This window comes from Dama dama, chromosome 33 (assembly GCF_033118175.1).
Source record: "Dama dama isolate Ldn47 chromosome 33, ASM3311817v1, whole genome shotgun sequence".
Taxonomy (NCBI): domain Eukaryota; kingdom Metazoa; phylum Chordata; class Mammalia; order Artiodactyla; family Cervidae; genus Dama; species Dama dama.
Window position 1 is genome coordinate 36,648,995 of NC_083713.1, and position 20,508 is coordinate 36,669,502.

At 34.4% G+C, this 20,508-nt stretch overlaps 1 protein-coding gene and 1 non-coding gene across 5 annotated transcripts in view; one reads left to right on the forward strand and one right to left on the reverse strand.

The window, feature by feature from the left end:
- Window positions 1-2,484: 2,484 nt before the first annotated feature.
- Window positions 2,485-20,508, reverse strand: part of GCA (grancalcin) — a 42,704-nt gene continuing 24,680 nt past the window's right edge. For all 4 annotated transcript variants that reach the window (XM_061135488.1, XM_061135487.1, XM_061135489.1 and 1 more), the window contains 7 exons: window positions 17,027-17,143; window positions 12,210-12,279; window positions 8,115-8,158; window positions 7,685-7,832; window positions 5,119-5,232; window positions 4,722-4,780; window positions 2,485-4,068 (listed from right to left, as the gene is read on the reverse strand). In XM_061135488.1, coding sequence (XP_060991471.1) covers window positions 4,042-4,068; window positions 4,722-4,780; window positions 5,119-5,232; window positions 7,685-7,832; window positions 8,115-8,158; window positions 12,210-12,279; window positions 17,027-17,122 — 558 coding nt within the window. In that variant the 5' untranslated portion in view covers window positions 17,123-17,143 and the 3' untranslated portion in view covers window positions 2,485-4,041. The remainder of the gene's footprint in view (window positions 4,069-4,721; window positions 4,781-5,118; window positions 5,233-7,684; window positions 7,833-8,114; window positions 8,159-12,209; window positions 12,280-17,026; window positions 17,144-20,508) is intronic.
- Window positions 10,787-10,889, forward strand: LOC133051342 (U6 spliceosomal RNA). Its single transcript, XR_009691841.1, has one exon. It is a non-coding gene; the product is annotated as a U6 spliceosomal RNA (small nuclear RNA).

A 20,508-nucleotide genomic window follows, 5' to 3' on the forward strand; every position in this document is an offset into this window, starting at 1 on the left:
CCAAACTGCCACCATCTCTGGCGGTGCAGAAGGGGCACACCTAAGACCCAAGCAGCACACAGGCAAGGAGCCTACCGCTCCCCCCCCAGTAGGCACATCATAGCAATGCAGACTTGCCGCCAACGTCTACGTACTGTGTATACAGATGAAGAAGCATATCTGAAATGTGAATGCTCAAAAAGTAATACACAACGCTGTATATTACCAAGCTACATGGGTAAAAGGAATGTTAAGTAATCTAAGGTTCTTTTCTTTACTATGCTTTTTAAAATAAGTAGACATGGCAAAAAAACAAAAGGGCAAGTTTCCCAGGATTCAAATAATGATCTGATAGTGAAGACAGAGAAATTTTTCTTAACTTTCCCAGTTTTCTGCAAAGTAGTTTTGTGCTCAGAACTCCACATTACAGGACAATTTGAATTCAATAAAGACATATGTAATTTTATGACCTTATTCTAGACTATAACTTATTTGAACAGTATTCCTCTAAAAGCCCTGCCTGTATTCATCACTATAACACAAGTTCTAAATATTTTTCTTTGTATCATCTAGTATTATGAAATCAAGACAGACTCTTAGATGATACCTTAGTATTATACACTTATTTTAAAATGCTCAATTTGCCATGAAAATGATTTGTGACCAACAAAAATGTGATACTGTAATATGTTTCAAAGTAATAAAACACCCGTGGTTGCATTTTAAAGTTTAAGAGAAAAGAAGAATATACTAACCTGAAAAATGTATTGAATGTTACTCACTAGATATAACAGATTTTAACAAATTTACTCCTATTAATTTCCCAGAAAACTGCTACAAAAAAAAACATATCATTTATGTCTGTCAAACATAAAAGGACAAAGAAAAGCACACTTCTGACATATAGTATTTGTTTGTTCAGTTTTGTAATGCCATAACAGTGACCTTGATTTATATATTTTACTTAAAGAAATCACAATTTATATTTTCAATTACACAGATTTTACTACATTAATAAACTTTACTCTCTTCCAGGGTAAATGCCTTCTCTGGAAATAAACATATCACTTGACATCTTTCTATTACATTTTGTTTCTGAATGCATGCTTGATAGATCAAATGAACAGAGTCCTTGAAATTACACTTGAAAGTGGACCAAATTAAGATTCCAATAGTATTGATTACCCCCTGTAATGTAATTTAAAATGTGTAAACCGCCACTCAAAATAGAAGTGCAATACCTGACATTTAATCATTTGGCAGTCTTTTAAGCATAGGTGAATTACTGCACTGTTATTTGAACTGAAGAATCTCTTAATATATATGTTACAGATTTTGTATGATGCAAAACTTTACAGCAAGCTATTTGAATGTTTATTAAAAAAATTCTCAAAATGACATGAAAACATGTTTATTGTATAAATAAAAGCACTTACACATTGAGAGTGTACATGATTTAATAATTTACATCATCATAAGAAAACTGGGGCATAAGTTAATTTGTACAAACTACCACACTATATTCACATTCATGTTCATTATAAAATGATTTAATTTTTACCTTAGTAATAGATTCTGTTTACACTATTTTAAAAGCATTAAAAATGTGAATTGCCTTCTAGCAGAAAAATCCTGGTAATGTATTCTCTATGGCTAATGTTTATGTAAGATTTTCTAATGTGTACAGATTAGAAAACTGAGCACTAGAAAAATATGTAATTGTCCTGAAGGCCAAAATGACCCTAGTATTTGAAATAATGTTAATTTGGGAATTTGGAAGGAAAGTGATGATTTCACAAATCTTATTTCTAGATTTATGTTCTCCTCATTAGCATAAGCAAAATTTGAAAAGGGGCTAAATGCAAATAAAATTCTATGGATTAAAAAAAAAAGGATTATCTAATGTGAAGTACAAAACAACTGTCTGACAACCAGCTTGGATTGGTATAGAATATCAGTTTTGTTAAGAGGAAGGGTTCTGAGGTTAAAAAATTTCAGAAAAAATTGAGTCAAATAAAATTGAGATTTTCTGTACCTTAGGTTTTATTAAGCTTTCTGAGGAAGATGAGGCTTTCCTAAATACATTTGGTCCTGGGAACTTCTTCAGACCTCCTATGACCAAAAGTCATAGGAAGACCTTTGGTAAAGGATGAGTCAAAGAGAAGCATGTAAAAGTTCTAACTCAGAGTGTCACTTGACAAAACTCATATGACTCATGTCATACCATTTTAAAAGTTTGACCTCAACTCTGAGCATCCAAATAAGGAAAATTATAACTGACCTCAGAATAGTACAATAACTCAACCAACTGTACAAAGTGGATGTTAAGATTCCACGCTGCTGAGTCATGGTATCACCCTTATTCAACATGAATGATACACAGTCTGTTTATATGATCTCGTTCCTACAACACTGCTAATTAGAATTCTGTATCTTTTATGGCTCAGTTAACATGCTCTTACATTATCAAATATATGTTCATGAAAAAAATTAACAGCCAGAGGACAAAATTACATGAATTATTTATTCACACATTTTTATAAATCTGGCCAAATGAATTTGACAGCTAATTATGTAAAATTATCAATATCAACAAGGGTATACATTATTTCCTTTCCAGGTTTTTTTAAAGTGAAAGTTGATCGACAATTCTGTATCTTTATAAAAGGTTTTTTTCTTTTCAAGAGACTACCATTCATCCTCCATTTTTATGAAACTTCCATGTAAAACTATATTATTAATTTGATCACAAGCCATATTAAAATTATGTTAATTTGTATTCACCTTTAAGCTAGAAGATATTCAGTTAAAGTGTAATAAATGTATGTGGTTTACTAACTCTTCATTTAGAAAGACTGAGGTGTGTTTGCCAAGAAAGGGACTGATTAACTACAACAACTTATATCAGTAATCTTAAAATGCTAAGAACCTGGTGATTCCACTTTCAATTTTCATAGTAATGCCACTCAGAAATGCTGTCTACCATGCTCAGGACCCACATTACACTTACTGAGAAAGACTTATGGGTTTACTAATGTCAAAATCACAGACTAATGCTGTCAAGAAAGTCAAACCTATGATTTCTAAACATTCAAACAAAGTGGTAGGTTACTTGATTTTTTAAAAATTTTATAAATAGCTAATAGCAGTATGTATAAACAATTTAGTTTAAAATAACAAACTTAAATATTGACATTTCATTAAAAATATGTCATTTGCAGAAAACCTAAATTTAAACAAAGATGCCATTTTAGGTTATCTAGACAGAGAAAGAAGTTATGTTCATTAAGAATTTTGTTCCACAGAAGACAAAAAAACACACTGAAGAAAAACATATACTGCAAAAAATCAAAAAAGGAAAAACAATGCCTCCTGGAATTTTATTTCACCATAGATTAATTTATGGTCCACCTAATGTGCCTGACGTGCTGCGATTCATGGGGTCACAAAGAGTCGGACACAACTGAGCGACTGAACTGAACTGAATCAAATGTGACTCAGGATAAAATTTTAGGAACTACAATTTTCTTCACAGGCAAAGAGTGACAAGTTTCTGTTTTCTGATTATGTGAGCAAATAAAAAGCCCTACTATAAAGATGGCACAAAATCTAGGCTTCCCTTTCTGGCTCACCTTCAAATACCAACAACTGCAAACAAATTTTTTCAAAATATAATTTGTAACCTTCAGGTAAGTATAAATTAGTTTTATTTAGGCTTTCATCATTTAGCTTCTTATACAATCTATCTTTTCAAAATATAATATCTATCTTGTAATTAAGAAAGAAAATTAAAGTTAAGAGGTATTTATATCACTTAATTATACACCTATGTTGATTATGCAGAGATCTCTAAAGTTATAACCTTACTAAAAGCAATAATATTCCAAATACAAAAACATCTCTTTTATTGCTTTACACTGTGAGCTAAAGTAAAAACTCAGAGAAGAGATTCAATATATGGAATATGGAATAGCCTTAGAAGCTTTAATTCTAAGGAGTCCAGTTCATTTCTTCTAAGCAGAGAAACTCACAGTATTTCTTCAGCCTTCAAATTCTAGACATTCAAATTGCCATTGTGCCCTGCAAAAACTAATAACAGGCAAAATCATCATTTGGTAACAACCACATGGTTTTTGTCTTTAATGTTTTGTCTCTAATTATATTCCACAGAAGCATTTTCTCAAGAGGAGAAATTTTTACTGTCTAAGGCTTGTAACTCAAACCAGTGTATTATACTAGTAGGATAAAGTTGACCTTATAATTTCCACATAACACAAACAAAACCCTGAAACCCTTAAGAATATGTGAAATATAACCTTTCCTGTAGCTTCAATTAAAAAAAAACAAAACATGGACTCGGCTTAATAGCAACAACTGAAATGAGAAATGAATAGTTCCATTACCTACATAGATGAACATCTCCTATTTCTTTCAGAAGAAAGATCATCACGAGTAACATACTCTTTATAAATTTGCCCTTAAAAATGATTTGGAACATAAACTGCCAAAATCACTGTCATAAAAGTTTAAAGTATTTTTATGTTTAATATCAAGTCAAATTGGTTACTTATACCACTAGTGAATTTTATATTTGAGTTACACTGAAAACTATAGAAAAAGAATATGGTTTTTAAAATATATTATCTCCACTACTGAAACCAGAGATCATTTACATTCTCTGATCACTATGAACACACATAGAACACAGTATAAATATCCAAAGTGTAATACAGGATACTCACATCGTCATATACGAAACTCACAACCCCTTGTTGCAAGTGGTCTCTTCTCCTAAAGAAATCTTTAAACAAGAAATTATTTTCTGTGTTATAGTTTAAAATCTAGTTTTAAATAACTGGTGCCCCCAGGTATTACAAAAAGAATAATTTTACACTCTAGTAAATCTTGTGATTTTTTTATGTCCCAGGTCACTGAGATATGAAGAAAATTTTCCAAAACTGAGCTATAACATTTTTTCACTATTTATATTCCTAAAGTTTTAAAGCCTTAGAACTCTGATAAGATTTAACAATGAATAATGAGGGGAAGACACGTAATACTATCACTTTGTTGAAGAAAATGAGGGACATCATTTGGGGAAAAAAGTCCCATAATGCTGTGCCCATAAATGGTCCATACCTGTCAATGCTCGAAGCTTCACACAGCAGGCAACATAATCATCAAAGAAGATTCTGCCATTCTTGCCGTAACGTTTGACAATGGTAGTTACTGTTTGAGGACTCAACCTATAACCTAGAAAAAGGGATTGCTAGATTAAAACTTCTAAAACTACACATCATAAGAACACCATTAACCAACAATGTATTCTTGTTAATAAAGTTATAAAACAAATTAACTTTCAGAATTCACCAAATAAAAATATATATCAGAAACAAAACACATTCCTATTGAAATTGATCGGGAAAGGTTTTATTACTAATGGCAAAAGTGGTACATAAATTTCACAATTCCAACTCTATAAAAAGTCAAAGCTAGGAAAAAGAAAACAATTATCTTTTTGTGCTTGTAAAATATATTTTCATTTTGAAATAATGTCTAATGTAGTCATAGGTTTTTTAATTCATCAGTTTTTAAACCCTGTAATTTTATAGTTCTTTAAAAACATCAAAGCAAAGATTATTAGTGATCTTTGATATCATTCAAACCTGTATTTCCCATTGACTGTATTGTCTTAGAGTCAAAGAAAATTTAAGATTCAACATGGTTACTTAGAGGGGGAAGAAATAGGGAAATGTTATTCCATTCTGGCCTATAACCCTTATTATGTTTCTTCATAGATTTTTCATCTTAACCAGTCTTTTTACTCTTTCCTTAGTTCTTTTCTATCTAGCCCAGTGGACTCCAAGACTTTTTGAATGCATACTTCGAGTAAAAAGTTTTGGATCATTCACTCCCATTATATGTATATTATTTAGTCTTAAATTCTATATAAGTATTACTATTTATTTAAATTTTAAAATATACAAAAAACTAAAATTTAAAATGGGATAAAAGTAATTAGAAATATAAATTATTTTACTTGTTGCTCCCCCCTAGTGATGGTCCTATGTATTTAATGAGATGTGTATATTTTACTGTGAAGAATGCTGCCCTAGAAATGCTGTCTTTGTATATTACTGGATTAGATATAGACAAAAGACATTCATCCAGTCAAAGGGAAAAATAATGAAAATAAATGCAACAGAAGATAATTCTACAAATAGCTATAATGAAATGCAATCCAGGAAACTTACTAAAAGTAACTGAAAGGAAAGACATAAATTAATAGAAGTCAAATATGCAAGTGAATGTTATTACATGCAAATAAACCCAGCTTCCTACTAGAGAGTTATGATCCGGGTGGATGTGGGACTGATAAAATTCACAAGATTTTCCATAGCATTCTCAGCAAAAACAAATTGAATATTTCAAAATATATCTGAAGACCTAAAATTTGAATAATACAGAATGCCTCTTTGTTACTTAAATTCAACTGCCTATGTGAATTCTTTGGTGGTTTTCTTTTTTCCAAATGGCTATATTAATTTTCCAACATTGTGCTGAATTAAGAACCAAGTTTAATTCATTAGGAATTAAGACTCTATAATTAAACTATAGAAGTTTATATGGACAGGACTATCCCTAAAATGACAATTTATTAAAATGTCTATTTATAAAACAAAATCATGGTTTTGACTTTAAACTGAAATTTGAGATAATTTACACTTGTTCAGATTTCTGAAAAGTACAATCTTTCAAAAGTTAGTTTTGTTACAAAAGCATTTTGTTTAGAAATGAATGTAAATAAAATCACAAGCATAAATACAATCAAGAAAACTACTTAAAACTATGTTACTGTAAGCAAGTTAAATGGACTGTATGTAGTCCATGGAATTCTCCAGGCCAGAATATTGAAGTGGGTAGCCTTTCCCTTCTCCAGGGGATCTTCCTAACTCAGGGATTGAACCCAGGTCTCCCACATTGCAGGCGGATTATTTAACCAGTTGAGCCACAAGGAAAGCCCAAGAATACTGGACGGGTAGCCTATCCCTTCTCCAGAGGGTCTTCCTGGTATTGAGCTGGGGTCTCCTGCATTGCTGGCAGATTCTTTACCAACTGAGCTATGACGGAAGCCCTGAGCAAGTTACACACCATTCATATTGTCATTTTTTGAAAGAAAACAGACTGAGAACTTTAGCTTATCAGAGATATGATAAAAATAAAGTTACAGTCTTTTGAGATACTCTAAAATGCAGACTTCTCATTTTGAGGTTTTCTGTTTTTTGGGTGTCTACTGTGTGTTCTACACTACATAAAAAAGAAGAACAACTAGACTATGTATGGAGACCTGTTATTGAGATAAGCTTTTGCCATCAAATTAGAGATCTTACCAAGTTACAGAAGTATATAATATAAATGATGAGTACAAACAATTAGAATAAATTTAAGTATATTCAACATAGGAAATTCAGAAACTGTTTTATCAACCAGAATGCATGAAAGATTATTCTTTGAAAAGCTCACAAATAAAATGGTTTTGTTAAAGACATTTAATCAGAATGTACCTATAACCTTGAACTCAAACTGGACAATAGCTGCTGAAATAATAAACCCTTTTATTACTTAGAAGTTTAAACAATTAAGATTCATCTGATCAAAGAACAAAGATGACCTGGATTTATTTAAAGAATTTTAATATGCTTACCCATAGCAGCAATGGCTTGATTCAGTTCATGATGCTCTACTGAGCCACTTCCGTCTTTATCAACAGTTACGAAGTTTTGCTTCCAGGAGTTAAGAGCTGCCCAAAGTTCTTTGAATTCATTAAATCCCATTTTTCCTGTGTAATCTCTCTGATAGTTTTATTAATGAAAATAAATTCTGATACCAAAGAGAATTTAACCTGGAATCAAAATTCCAAAGAACTGACTAAAAAATTGTGAGCTCACTTCTGCAAGAGTTAGCCAATTTAGCATATAAATAGATTTGTGTAAAAATGGAAAAGAATGGAATTCAAATAGGATGTTACAAAGTATTTTTAAACACTCTAGTTTACTATAATCATTTATACCTAACAACTGCCTTAAGGGTAATTATTCCATATTCTAGTATTTTTTGTTTTTACTCAAGGATACATCCAACATGGCAATCATAATTCTGCAGGTTTCCAAACTGAAGGCTATAAAACATATTTATTATTTGAATTAAATTCTGCCCTATTTATGTAAAATTACAACATTTTCTGTTTTTAAAACAAAACATTTACCAACTGCCAAAACTATACATCACTCAGTGAACAAACTCTGATTGTTAGGCCGGCATAGTGAAAGAAAAAAAAAAAGACAAAAATTACTACCTTCATACTACTCACATTTACTAAAGGAATTTGGGTAATCAAATAAGCAATTATAAAATACTGAAAACTAAACAAGGGGAAAAGAGGGTTTTAGTCTTCCTAACACAAATGACAAGTCAGCTTAAGTAGTTCTCACATACTGGCATCACAAAACTTGAAAGTGTTAGAGATTTGGTTAAAGCTTAGGGCATATGGGAATGAGAGGCATATAATGACTTCAGATGAGGACCAGATCATACGTCTTGAATGCCACCCTAAAGGTTCAGACCAATGGAGGTTACTAAAGGATTGGAGAAGGAAATGGCAATCCACTCCAGTATTCTGGCCTGAGGAATCCCATGGACAGAGGAGCCTGGCGGGCTACAGTACATGGGGTCGCAAAGAATTGGACAGGGCTTAGTGACTAATCAACAGCAAAGGATTTTAAGGAATATAGGAGCAATTCTAAAATTTCCATTTCAAAAATAGTAGTTGACAAAGAAAGACTACACAGAGAGTAAAGTATGATGAATCTGGATGTAGGTAAATCATTTGGAAGTTTACTGCACTCAACCAAATAAGAAAAAGATGAGTTTCAGAACTGAAAGTAACTGCTTTTTCCTGGGGGGAGGAGGAAAGAAAGGAAGAAGAAATATAGATAATAAGATAGTTTGCTATCTTAAATCAGAAATATTAACACTTCCATATTTAAAGAACTATGAATGAGGACTTATTGGGCAAAATTTAATTTTTTCTCATCCTTATCATACATTCAATTAGCATGCTGATTTATCTCAAGACTAATTATATATAGTCCTAATGAAGGAGATATTATGTCAAGTACAGTTCAGTGAAGTTTACAAAGTTCTTACTAGTAGTTCCTTAAGATAAACAAATGAATAAGCAAAAATGCTTAAAATTATTTATGCTATTTGATAAAATATTTTGAAATTTTTATAAAGAAAAGAACTATTTCAGCTAAATTTTAGACCCATTAAAGAAAATTATAAAACAACCCACAAATTAAAAGAAACTTTCTTTAATGTTTCACATGTTATCAATGGTAGAATAATGGTTACGGTATTTTCAGAACGGCAATTCAACTGACACTGAATGAATAGTTATTATGAACCAGCAGTGCGTGTTCTGTGATTTAACATAAACATGCCTAACCTATAATAGTCCCAGTTTTACAAATAAAGCAACTGTGGCCCAGAAAGATAAAGTATCCGAAGTTCAAAGAGCTAACAGGTGGAAGAGAGAGGATTGGGGACCAGTGCTCTTTCACACAAAAACTTCTCAGGCAGGGACAGGCAGAAATCTCTGGAATGGCATTCCATCATTTTGTCCAGTAAATTAGATCTATTTTGCCTTAAAATTAACATAGCACACATTCTTTAAGTAGAAGAATCTGAATGGATGATAATAAATGACAAAAATTCAGTCATCAAATAATCAGCTCTTCAATCAGTCTCAAAATAGAACCAAGCAAATGTCAAAGTAAATAACCTTGACAAAGAATAGATGAAGAGAAGTTTTAGGCGAGTTGACAAATTTTCACTGTCTCCCCACACCACATTAGAAAGGACAGAATTAAACTGCATTTTTACAATTTGTAATCCTTTAGAGAAGAAGAGAGGAAACCAAGGAACAAAACTTTTCAAGTTGAAAAGTAGGTGGACATAAGTTGACAACTTCCATCTGAGAAAGTGGCTTCCTGACCTTGCAATAAGAAAAGCTGAGAAGCAGCCTCATTATCCTGGAGGAGACCCCAAACTTTCACAAATTGGCAGTACATCTGAAAATGGGTGTGAATGAAGAGACAAAAACGCAAGGACTGGTTGAATGCTTATTTAAGGAGCCTTTGAAGCCCCAAATCTTCTTGCTTCAGCCAGATGGCTGCCCTGTCTACTCCCAAGCCAGCAGACATCTGGGGTTACATTTTCTGGAGGGGTCTATGCACTGCAGGAAACCAGGCACTGTTGAAGACAGGGCTATCTATTAAAACAAGGAAATAAAATGACAATTTACAAAAGACTGAGAACCCTGCTGAGTCCTCCCTCCTTGGCTCCAGAGAGCAGATCAACTGGACAACCAGTCCCAAAAGAAATCCCTAAAGATCCTGACGCCCAGTGTTGCAGGACAAACCGCCCAGCTGAACCACCAGGCTCTGAAGTCTAGCGTCAACACCCAGCCCAGCTCTCAGGGCTTCTAACCAGTATTTTAGTTAAACATGAGCAACCAAGCATCATCAGACATCTGAGAAAGGCAGCTAACATGAAAGACAGTCAAATGAACAAACCAGGGAAAAAACATTGAAGAAGTAGGTTATGTAGGAGGAAAAAAACTTGGGGAAAAAAAAAAAAACATTAAAAATCTCAGAGAGATAAGGAAAGACATCACACTCATGAAAAAAAAGAACAACTGCTTTTGGATTTTAAAAACATGATAGGAGAAATGAAAGCCTCAATAGAACTTCAGGAGAACATATACTAAAATTGGAATAGTACAGAGACAATTAGCATGGCCTTTGCACAAGGATGACACTCAAGTTCCCGAAGTAATAAAAAAAAAAAAAAGAAAGAAAGTTGAGGTTGTTGTTTACTCTCTGTAGCCTGCCAGGTTCCTCTGTTCATGGGATTTTCCAGGCAAGAATACTGGAGTGGGTTGTCATTTCCTTCTCCAGGAGATCCTCCTGACCCAGGGATCAAACCTGTGTCTCCCGCATTGCTGGCAGGTTCTTTATCACTAAGCCACCCAGGATTTCTCCAAAAGTAGAAGAAACCAAGAGGCAGGAGAGAAAAAGAAAAATGACCCAATCCAAATGGCAGACATTCCACAAAGAGAAAATGGAGAAAAGGACACTGAAGAAAACTGTTCAGAATGAAAGCAAATGAGTCTCGATTGGAAACTCCTTCTGTATCCCCCACACACCAAGGAACAGCACTGTGACATTTCAGACCAAGGGCAAAGAGAAGCTCTCACAAGCCCCTACACACTAAAAACAAATGACATATAGGCAGAAAACAAAAAGATCAAACAATAATGGAAGCTGGAAACAATGGAGCTTAAAACTCTAAGTCAAAATGTTTTGTAATCTGGAGTTCTATACCTGGCTAGTCACTTCATTCTGAGGACACAATGAAAGCATTTTCACAGAAAGTCTCAAAAGATTTGTTTCCCATGTACTTTTATTAAGAAGCTAATTATAATGCATTTTATCAAATTTAAGATGAGAACAAGCGATGGAATGGAGACCCAACTCAAGAGAGAGAGGAAAGGGCTCCAGATGAGTGCATCATGACAGCTATGCACAGAAAAACGAGGCACAACAGAAAGCTCCAGGATGGGGATTAATTTCAGAAAAAGCAAACAGTTATAGAAAAAGGAAAATTAATCATATATTATTCTAAGACTCAGGAAGAGCATTTAGATAGTAACAATAAGGCAAATGCTGATTACTGACCTAATGAAAATTACTTAACAGCAATACTGGTTGGAGAGGAAGGGAAGGGCTCCTGTGCATAGGGCAGGGACACGGGTGAAAGGGTTACATCCTCACTGTCCACAGCAGGACATAATCATTGATCATCATCTAAACTGAAAACCAACAGCAATAAAAGCATGCTATTTGAGATATGGAGGCAAATTTCAAAAGAATTAGCTGAAAGAAGTTGAAAGGGAATTTTTCTACAAGTGGTTAACGTCGGGGAGGGGAACGCACACTGAACAGTATTTACTTAACAAGATTTGTAGCATTATTTGACTCTGCATTATGTGTGTGAGTGTATGTGATAAAAAAGTTTTAAAAAATATTTCAAGTATGGAAACAAAAAAGTTAGAAAATGAATTTCCTAGTGCAATTTCGACAGAAAGAAGAAAAAAAAGATCTCACGAGAATAAGTTCCACTAATTCCAGACTGTGTTAAACACTTCTGAAGGTCTTCAGCACCCACTTCACCATCCTGTTAAAAAATAATTATACCCTGATTAATAAAAGAAGTTGTGTAAAAGCAAACTAAAATGCTAACTAGCTGCTCAAGGCCAATGAATAAATATGCAGTCATCATAATATTACTCTATTATCAACTACAAAATTATATAGAGAAAATTACTGACGACAAAGACACATGAAAGAACATCACACAACATGAATACTTTTTCACAATCAAATTTTATTCTATTAAATTATGCAGGCATTTCACATATAATTTATATTCCCTACTTCTGAAAAACAGCATAATCACTTTGTCCTATAATAATGCAAAGTAAAATCTTATGAGAATCGTTATACTTCTACTATAAAAAGTTAGAAAAATGCCTAAATTGTGTTCAGAGAAGTCTCAAAAATTTTCTTTCATGCTTCTTTTGAGGGGAGCTTATTTCTAAAGGATACTGAATCTTTAACTGGGAAGAGAAAATATCATTTTCCTCTACATCTTTACTCTCAGCTTGAGAGTGCCCCTACATTTTGGTGTTATTCTTCTGAGTTCTGTCCAAATATTCTTTGCCATTCTTATGGGAAAAAAAATCTTTTATCACAAATAAGAACTCACAGTCAAAGTGGAACAGATTAAATACTCTCATTATGTTTCAGTACCTCATCCTATTTTCTACAAAAATAAAGAGTAGAATAATTTACTTGGAAGCATCTCATACATGGTCATGAATTCAAAACAACAGCTCTGGAAAAGGATTAAGGAGGCAAATTTAAAGCATGTAATTTATAAGAATCTAAAAAATAGCTTTTAAGTTTCATTAGGTCCCATTTGTTTAGTTTTGCTTTTATTTCCAATATTCTGGGAGGTGGGTCATAGAGGATCTTGCTTTGATTTATGTCAGAGAGTGTTTTGCCTATGTTCTCCTCTAGGAGTTTTATAGTTTCTGGTCTTACATTTAGATCTTTAATCCATTTTGAGTTTATTTTTGTGTATGGTGTTAGAAAGTGTTCTAGTTTCATTCTTTTACAAGTGGTTGACCAGTTTTCCCAGCACCACTTGTTAAAGAGGTTGTCTTTTTTCCATTGTATATCCTTGCCTCCTTTGTCAAAGATAAGGTGTCCATAGGTTCGTGGATTTATCTCTGGGCTTTCTATTCTGTTCCATTGATCTATATTTCTGTCTTTGTGCCAGTACCATACTGTCTTGATGACTGTGGCTTTGTAGTAGAGTCTGAAGTCAGGCAGGTTGATTCCTCCAGTTCCATTCTTCTTTCTCAAGATTACTTTGGCTATTCGAGGTTTTTTGTATTTCCATACAAATTGTGAAATTCTTTGGTCTAGTTCTGTGAAAAATACCGTTGGTAGCTTGCTAGGGATTGCATTGAATCTATAGACTGCTTTGGGTAGAATAGCCATTTTGACAATATTAATTCTTCCAATCCATGAACACGGTATGTTTCTCCATCTGTTTGTGTCCTCTTTGATTTCTTTCATCAGTGTTTTATAGTTTTCTATGTATAGGTCCTTTGTTTCTTTAGGTAGATATACTCCTAAGTATTTTATTCTTTTTGTTGCAATGGTGAATGGTATTGTTTCCTTAATTTCTCTGTCTGTTTTTTCATTGTTAGTATATAGGAATGCAAGGGATTTCTGTGTGTTAATTTTATATCCTGCAACTTTACTATATTCATTGATTAGCTCTAGTAATTTTCTGGTAGAAACTATAGGGTTTTCTATGTAGAGGATCATGTCATCTGCAAACAGTGAGAGTTTTACTTCTTCTTTTCCTATCTGGATTCCTTTTACTTCTTTTTCTGCTCTGATTGCTGTGGCCAGCACTTCCAACACTATGTTGAATAGTAGTGGTGAGAGTGGGCACCCTTGTCTTGTTCCTGATAAGTAAGGTGAAAAGACAGCCCTCAGATTGGGAGAAAATAATAGCAAATGAAGAAACAGACAAAGGATTAATCTCAAAAATATACAAGCAACTCCTGCAGCTCAATTCCAGAAAAATAAATGACCCAATCAAAAAATGGGCCAAAGAACTAAACAGACAGTTCTCCAAAGAAGACATACAGATGGCTAACAAACACATGAAAAGATGCTCAACATCACTCATTATTAGAGAAATGCAAATCAAAACCTCAATGAGGTACCATTACACGCCAGCCAGGATGGCTGCTATCCAAAAGTCTACAAGCAATAAATGCTGGAGAGGGTGTGGAGAAAAGGGAACCCTCTTACACTGTTGGTGGGAATGCAAACTAGTACAGCCGCTATGGAAAACAGTGTGGAGATTTCTTAAAAAACTGGACATAGAACTGCCATATGACCCAGCAATCCCACTTCTGGGCATACACACTGAGGAAACCAGATCTGAAAGAGACACGTGCACCCCAATGTTCATCGCAGCACTGTTTATAATAGCCAGGACATGGAAGCAACCTAGATGCCCATCAGCAGATGAATGGATAAGGAAGCTGTGGTACATATACACCATGGAATATTACTCAGCCATTAAAAAGAATTCATTTGAACCAGTCCTAATGAGATGGATGAAGCTGGAGCCCATTATACAGAGTGAAGTAAGCCAGAAAGATAAAGAACATTACAGCATACTGACACATGTATATGGAATTTAGAAAGGTGATAACGATAACCCTATATGCAGAACAGAAAAAGAGACACAGAAATACAGAACAGACTTTTGAACTTTGTGGGAGAATGTGAGGGTGGGATATTTCAAAAGAACAGCATGTATACTATCTATGGTGAAACAGATCACCAGCCCAGGTGGGATGCACGAGACAAGTGCTCCGGCCTGGTGCACTGGGAAGACCCAGAGGAATCGGGTGGAGAGGGAGGTGGGAGGGGGGATCGGGATTGGGAATACATGTAAATCCATGGCTGATTCATATCAATGTATGACAAAACCCACTGGAAAAAAATAATAATAATAATAAAAAAAAAATTAAAAAAAAATAATAAAAAATAAAAAGCCAAAAAAAAAAAAAAAGAATCTAAAAAATAAACAAACAAAACTTTCACAAACTAATTCTAAGAAGTATTATAAACACGTCTAAGGAGCATTATAAACACTTCTAAGGAGTATTATAAACATTATCAGGCAAGTGAGAGACTAACTTTTAAATTTGAGGAAGTTTAAAAAAACTCAGTAGTTATAATAAATTATGTTTTAATGCAATATTGAAAAAAAAAACTAATGCAAAAAAATCTGTGAAAAAATATCCAGTTTTTAAATAAAGGCTCTGACCCTATGTTTGCACCATTCACCTCATTTGTCTCTCTTGATATTGACCCTGTTGAGGTCTATCAAGCCTGTTAGATTTACCTGATGGTCTTAAATTTCTGAGATATTTAAGTATATACCAGTTTATTTATTGCATTTTAATCTGCTTGTTTTGGGGAAATAAACCCAAGTATTTGGTAGAACAAAAAGTTAAGGAAAGTGTCAAATAGTACAATCATAGCAAATCATTGTTGACAACTGTTACAATGAAATAGTTTGTAAATCAAATAAAGGTCTCTAAATATACATGTCTGGTTCTTATATTTTAAGTTGTAGTTTTATAAAATGAGTTTATTATATAGTCAGCTATAGATTACATACTTTTTCCCAGTATTATACTACTTAAGAGTTCCTTGAAGATAAGAGTGGTATAAGGCAACAGGATTGCATTTAGCTGCAAATAGTAGAAAATATTATCAAAAGGGTTTAAACAAATAAATGTTTATTGAGGCTAGGCAGATCAAGACTCTGTGGTAACTTAACAAGGCCATCAATCTTTTTTCATATTTCCAAATCCCCCATCCATGGGCCTTTATCCCAAGCTTCTGGCCTTAAGATCACAAGATGGCTACAGCCGCTCCATACTTCAAGTCCCCTTTCCAGGCAAGTAGTCCCCTTTCCACAAGAAGAAAAAGGGCTAACACTAGTTTCAGCTGAGCTTTCCTCATTTGGAAAAGGAAAGCATCCTAAAGAAATTGCACCTACATCTCAATGGCCAGTATTATCGCACATAGCTACCTTTATACAAAGGTGTCTGAGACAGGATTAGGGTTTTCCAACCTCTAATACACATGAAAAGGGAAAAGGACATTTTGAATGAAATTTGGGTAGCCAAAACAAAATGTTTGCAACATATAATAATTCTGTGTATATATATTTCTAGAAAGACATACGGGACCTAGTGAACATTTAAATGAATGAATAATGAATGGAAAATGTTATTAAACTTCTCTGAAATTCTAACCACTCAATAAATCTTCTTGACTACTGTAAAAGGGAAGAGACATGGTCTGTGTCAAGACTCAAGAGTGAATCTCTGTCTCTGCTCATTAGATTGGTATTTGCACCTTCATTCCACCCCATTTCTTTTACCTTTTCCTGATCTGCTTTACCATCAAGGCTCTCCCAGAAACATCCACAGTTCACAAGTCTCTGTGATCCTCTGTCACAGCTTCCTCAAGAAGATTTACTTAGAGATCACTTCTTCCCAGATCCTATCTGGCTCAGTCTCCATGTACCACCCTGGTTTCTCCTAACATGTTAGACACCAAACTAACAGACTTTTTAATCAGATAATTATGACCACCCTAATTTCTGATCTCAGGAGAAAAACTGGATAATTTTAAAATACAAATTTCATATACATTTTAAATGATACACTAAATAAAAGAGCTTGACATTTGTTTTAGATTGCAATAATTTTTTTAAAACTGGTATTTGTGCTGTATATTTAACATTTTACCTGGCCAGCAATAGCAAGGAAGCATTTCCACATGGGGTCTCCTGTTGAAATACTGCCTGGATAAGCCGGGTGTCCAGGGTATCCTGGCTGTCCCATTGGATTGCCAAAATTTCCAAACTAAAAGAGTGAAAAGGGATGAGGTTATTAACATAAATATTAGCCATTAAACACTAAATTTGGTTTAAAAGAAAATATTTATGAGAAGTCCGTTGAAAAGTAAAAATTGAGTTACTGAAACTTCCCAAATTATCACAAAAGCTGTTTGCTACAAACTGTTGGTTGCCCTGTATTACTTAATTCATCTCACTAACAAATATTATCCAATGTTCTTTAAAGTGTTAAAGAAAAAAGAAGTCTCTAGCCTCTAAGAATGAGGCACACATTAAAAAAGTATTTATCATCATCACCGAAGCAAAAAGTTAAAAAATATAAGAAAATTTCACCTATAGTAAAATGAAAAAGTAGAAAACCTAAAGATACATACATAGAAGAAGAATACATAGTAAATAAAATGAAATTGCGACCATGACCAAATCATGGGAAAGTGCATAGGGCTGAAACATCCTGTCCACCAAAAAACATGTATTGTTTTAAAAAGCAAGACACCAATGAAGAAAACAATAAGGTGGTAATTCAAACCATGGTCCTCTTGAAAATAAGAATAACAAGAATAGCAACAATAGTAATAGCAAATCTTTATTGAGAGCTTGTTGTATCTTAAGCACTGTTCTAACTACTTTCTCCCTACCCTGTGATTTCCCAACAAGTCGGAAAGTACTATGCCCTTTTTTCAGTTGAGGTCATAAAACATCGAGCAGTTTCCCGAATTAGTTAAAGTAAAATGGCTAGTATCAGGTAAACCATGATTCAAATACAGGTAGTCTGACCTCAGAGCTTACATACTGTTTGTTTCCTGCTTTGGCTCTGGTCATTGTTTTCTTTTTACTCTGGAACTTGGTATGCCTTCTTTTATATCTTAGAGAGGCATTTTGCTTGCTTGTTGCTCTGTCATCTGTGACTCACTGCGACCCCACGGACTGGAGCCTGTCAGGCTCGTCTGTCCATGGAATTTTCCCAGCAAGAATACTGGAGTGGGTTACCATTTCCTCCTCCAGGGGATCTTCCTGACCCAGGGATTGAACCCACATCTCCTGCGTTGCAGTTGAATTCTTTACCCCTGAACCACTGGAAAGTCCAGAGAGGCATTTTTTTCAGTGTTTTTAATGAGTCTGGAGGATGAAGAAATATCTTGACTACTTTTGAAGAATGAGCAGAGATTGATGGAAGTCAAAAAGAGAAAAGAATTATAAGTATTGGTTGCGGGGAGTGGAGCAGAAAGGAGCCTTTTGTAGCCGTTTGAAAAGCTGCAGTTTGGGATACCCTAATGGCAAAACAAATGACATATGGGAACTCCAGGAAATGTGCTCAGGGATGCAACCAAAAACTAGATTAGAGAGCAATAAATACAAGACAGGAAACAATAAACGTTAAAATAATATAATGAATTTTTTAAAAAGTGACTGTGTAAGAGTTACTTCTTTGGGACTCCCCTGCTAGTCAGTGGTTAAGAATCTACCTGTTAAAGCAGGGGACATGGGTTCAATCCCTGGTCCGGGAAGACCTGACATGCCACAGGGCTACTAAGACCAAGGCACAACTACTGAGCCTGAGCTCCTGAGCCCACGCTTAGCAAGAGAAGCCACTGCAATGAGAAGCCCACACAGTGCAACTAGAGAGAAGCCCGATTGCTGCAACTAGAGAAAGCCTGCAGGCGGTAATGAAGATCCAGCACAGTCAAATAAGTAAATACAATCTTTTAAAATAAATAAATAAAAATAAAAGTTACTTCTTTGAAAAGATGGACAGGCCAGTTTCCAGAAAAAAAAAAGAGAAGTGTACATAACCACAAAGAGAACTTAAAATATATATATATATGTATATATATATAAACAAATGCTTATGAACACCTTTTTACCAACACATTTGAAAATGTAAATAAAATGGACCTTCTAAAAGTATTTAAATTCTATAAATTACAAAAATATACTGAAGGAAAAAAATCCTATTTCTAATAAGGGTAACTATGATATAATGATCAACTTTAAATTTAAAAACTGCATAAAATATTATTTTTTGAGTTACCTCACTGATCCAGGGAAAGTTTCAGGCCAGTATTGGGGGACAAGTCTTGACCCAGAGGTAAAAGGATTAGCAAAATTCCCAAAGCAACTTTCGCTCTGAGGCAATAACAAACACCTAGACTTTTGGTTCCAAGGCCTTCAAGGACATGGAGGGCAATCAAGGCCTGGGGCATATCCATGAATTTAAGGCTTACTGGAGACCCTCACCACCTTAAGGTTCACAGAAGGAAGAAAAACTGAAAGAACATTTTTTTCTAAGAAGAGAGGCCAAACCAAGTATAAGCATATTGTTGTTGTTTAGTTGCTAAATTGTGTCCGACTTTTGAGACCTCATCAATGATAGCCAGCCAGGCTTCCCTATCCTTGGGATATCCCCACAAGAATACTGGAGTGGGATACATTTCCTGCTCCAGGACATCTTCCCATACCAGGGATTGAACCTATGTCTCCTGCACTGGTAAGTGGATTCTTTACCCCTGAGCCTTAGTGAACCTAGACCCTCTACTGTAGCATCTCAAAGTTTTACACCTTTCTTTGGTAGGTATCCTTTGCTATCTAAATAGTATAATGATCTGATACTTGTTCCTAACTTTTTTTTTTTTTTTTTTTAAGAAAGATGAAAAGGCTTTTCTGGAAGATTTATTTATAAATGATCGAAAGTGAAAGTGAAAGTCCCTCAGTAGTGTCCGACTCTTTGGGACCCCATGGACTATATAGTCCATGGAATTCTCCAAGCCATAATACTAGAGTGGGTAGCCTTTCCCTTCTCCAGGGGATCTTCCTAACACAAGGATAGAACCCAAGTCTCCTGCATTGCAGGCGGATTCTTTACCAGCTGAGCCACCAGGGAAGTCCAAGAATACTGGAGTGGGTAGCCTATCTCTTCTCCAGAGGATCTTCCTGACCCAGGAATCAAACCGGGGTCTCCTGCATTGCAGGCAGATTCTTTACCAACTGAGCTATCAGAGAAGCCCTTAGAAAGTTTACCCTTTTTCTTTTACTCGTGGAAAGTATTCTTCATTCTATTTCTTCCATGAATAGCTCATCTGTACAAGTTTTCTATGCTTAACATATATCCTTATGCTTGAAAATTCTGACCACACTGTAATACTACCTTAAAAATACGTATAAATTTTGTTGTATATGCTGTTTATCAACTCCCAAAGGTGATACAGGATAAACAATTAGGCAAGAAAGTATAATCTTCTCCCCCACAACCCAGCCCCCCAATGTTTAGAACAGACCGCCCTTGGTAGAGTAATAACCATTAGAAGGCATTTAGCATACCTTAATTTACTCATAAGCCACATAAAGAACTGAAAAGAAGTGGTCAAAAAAATT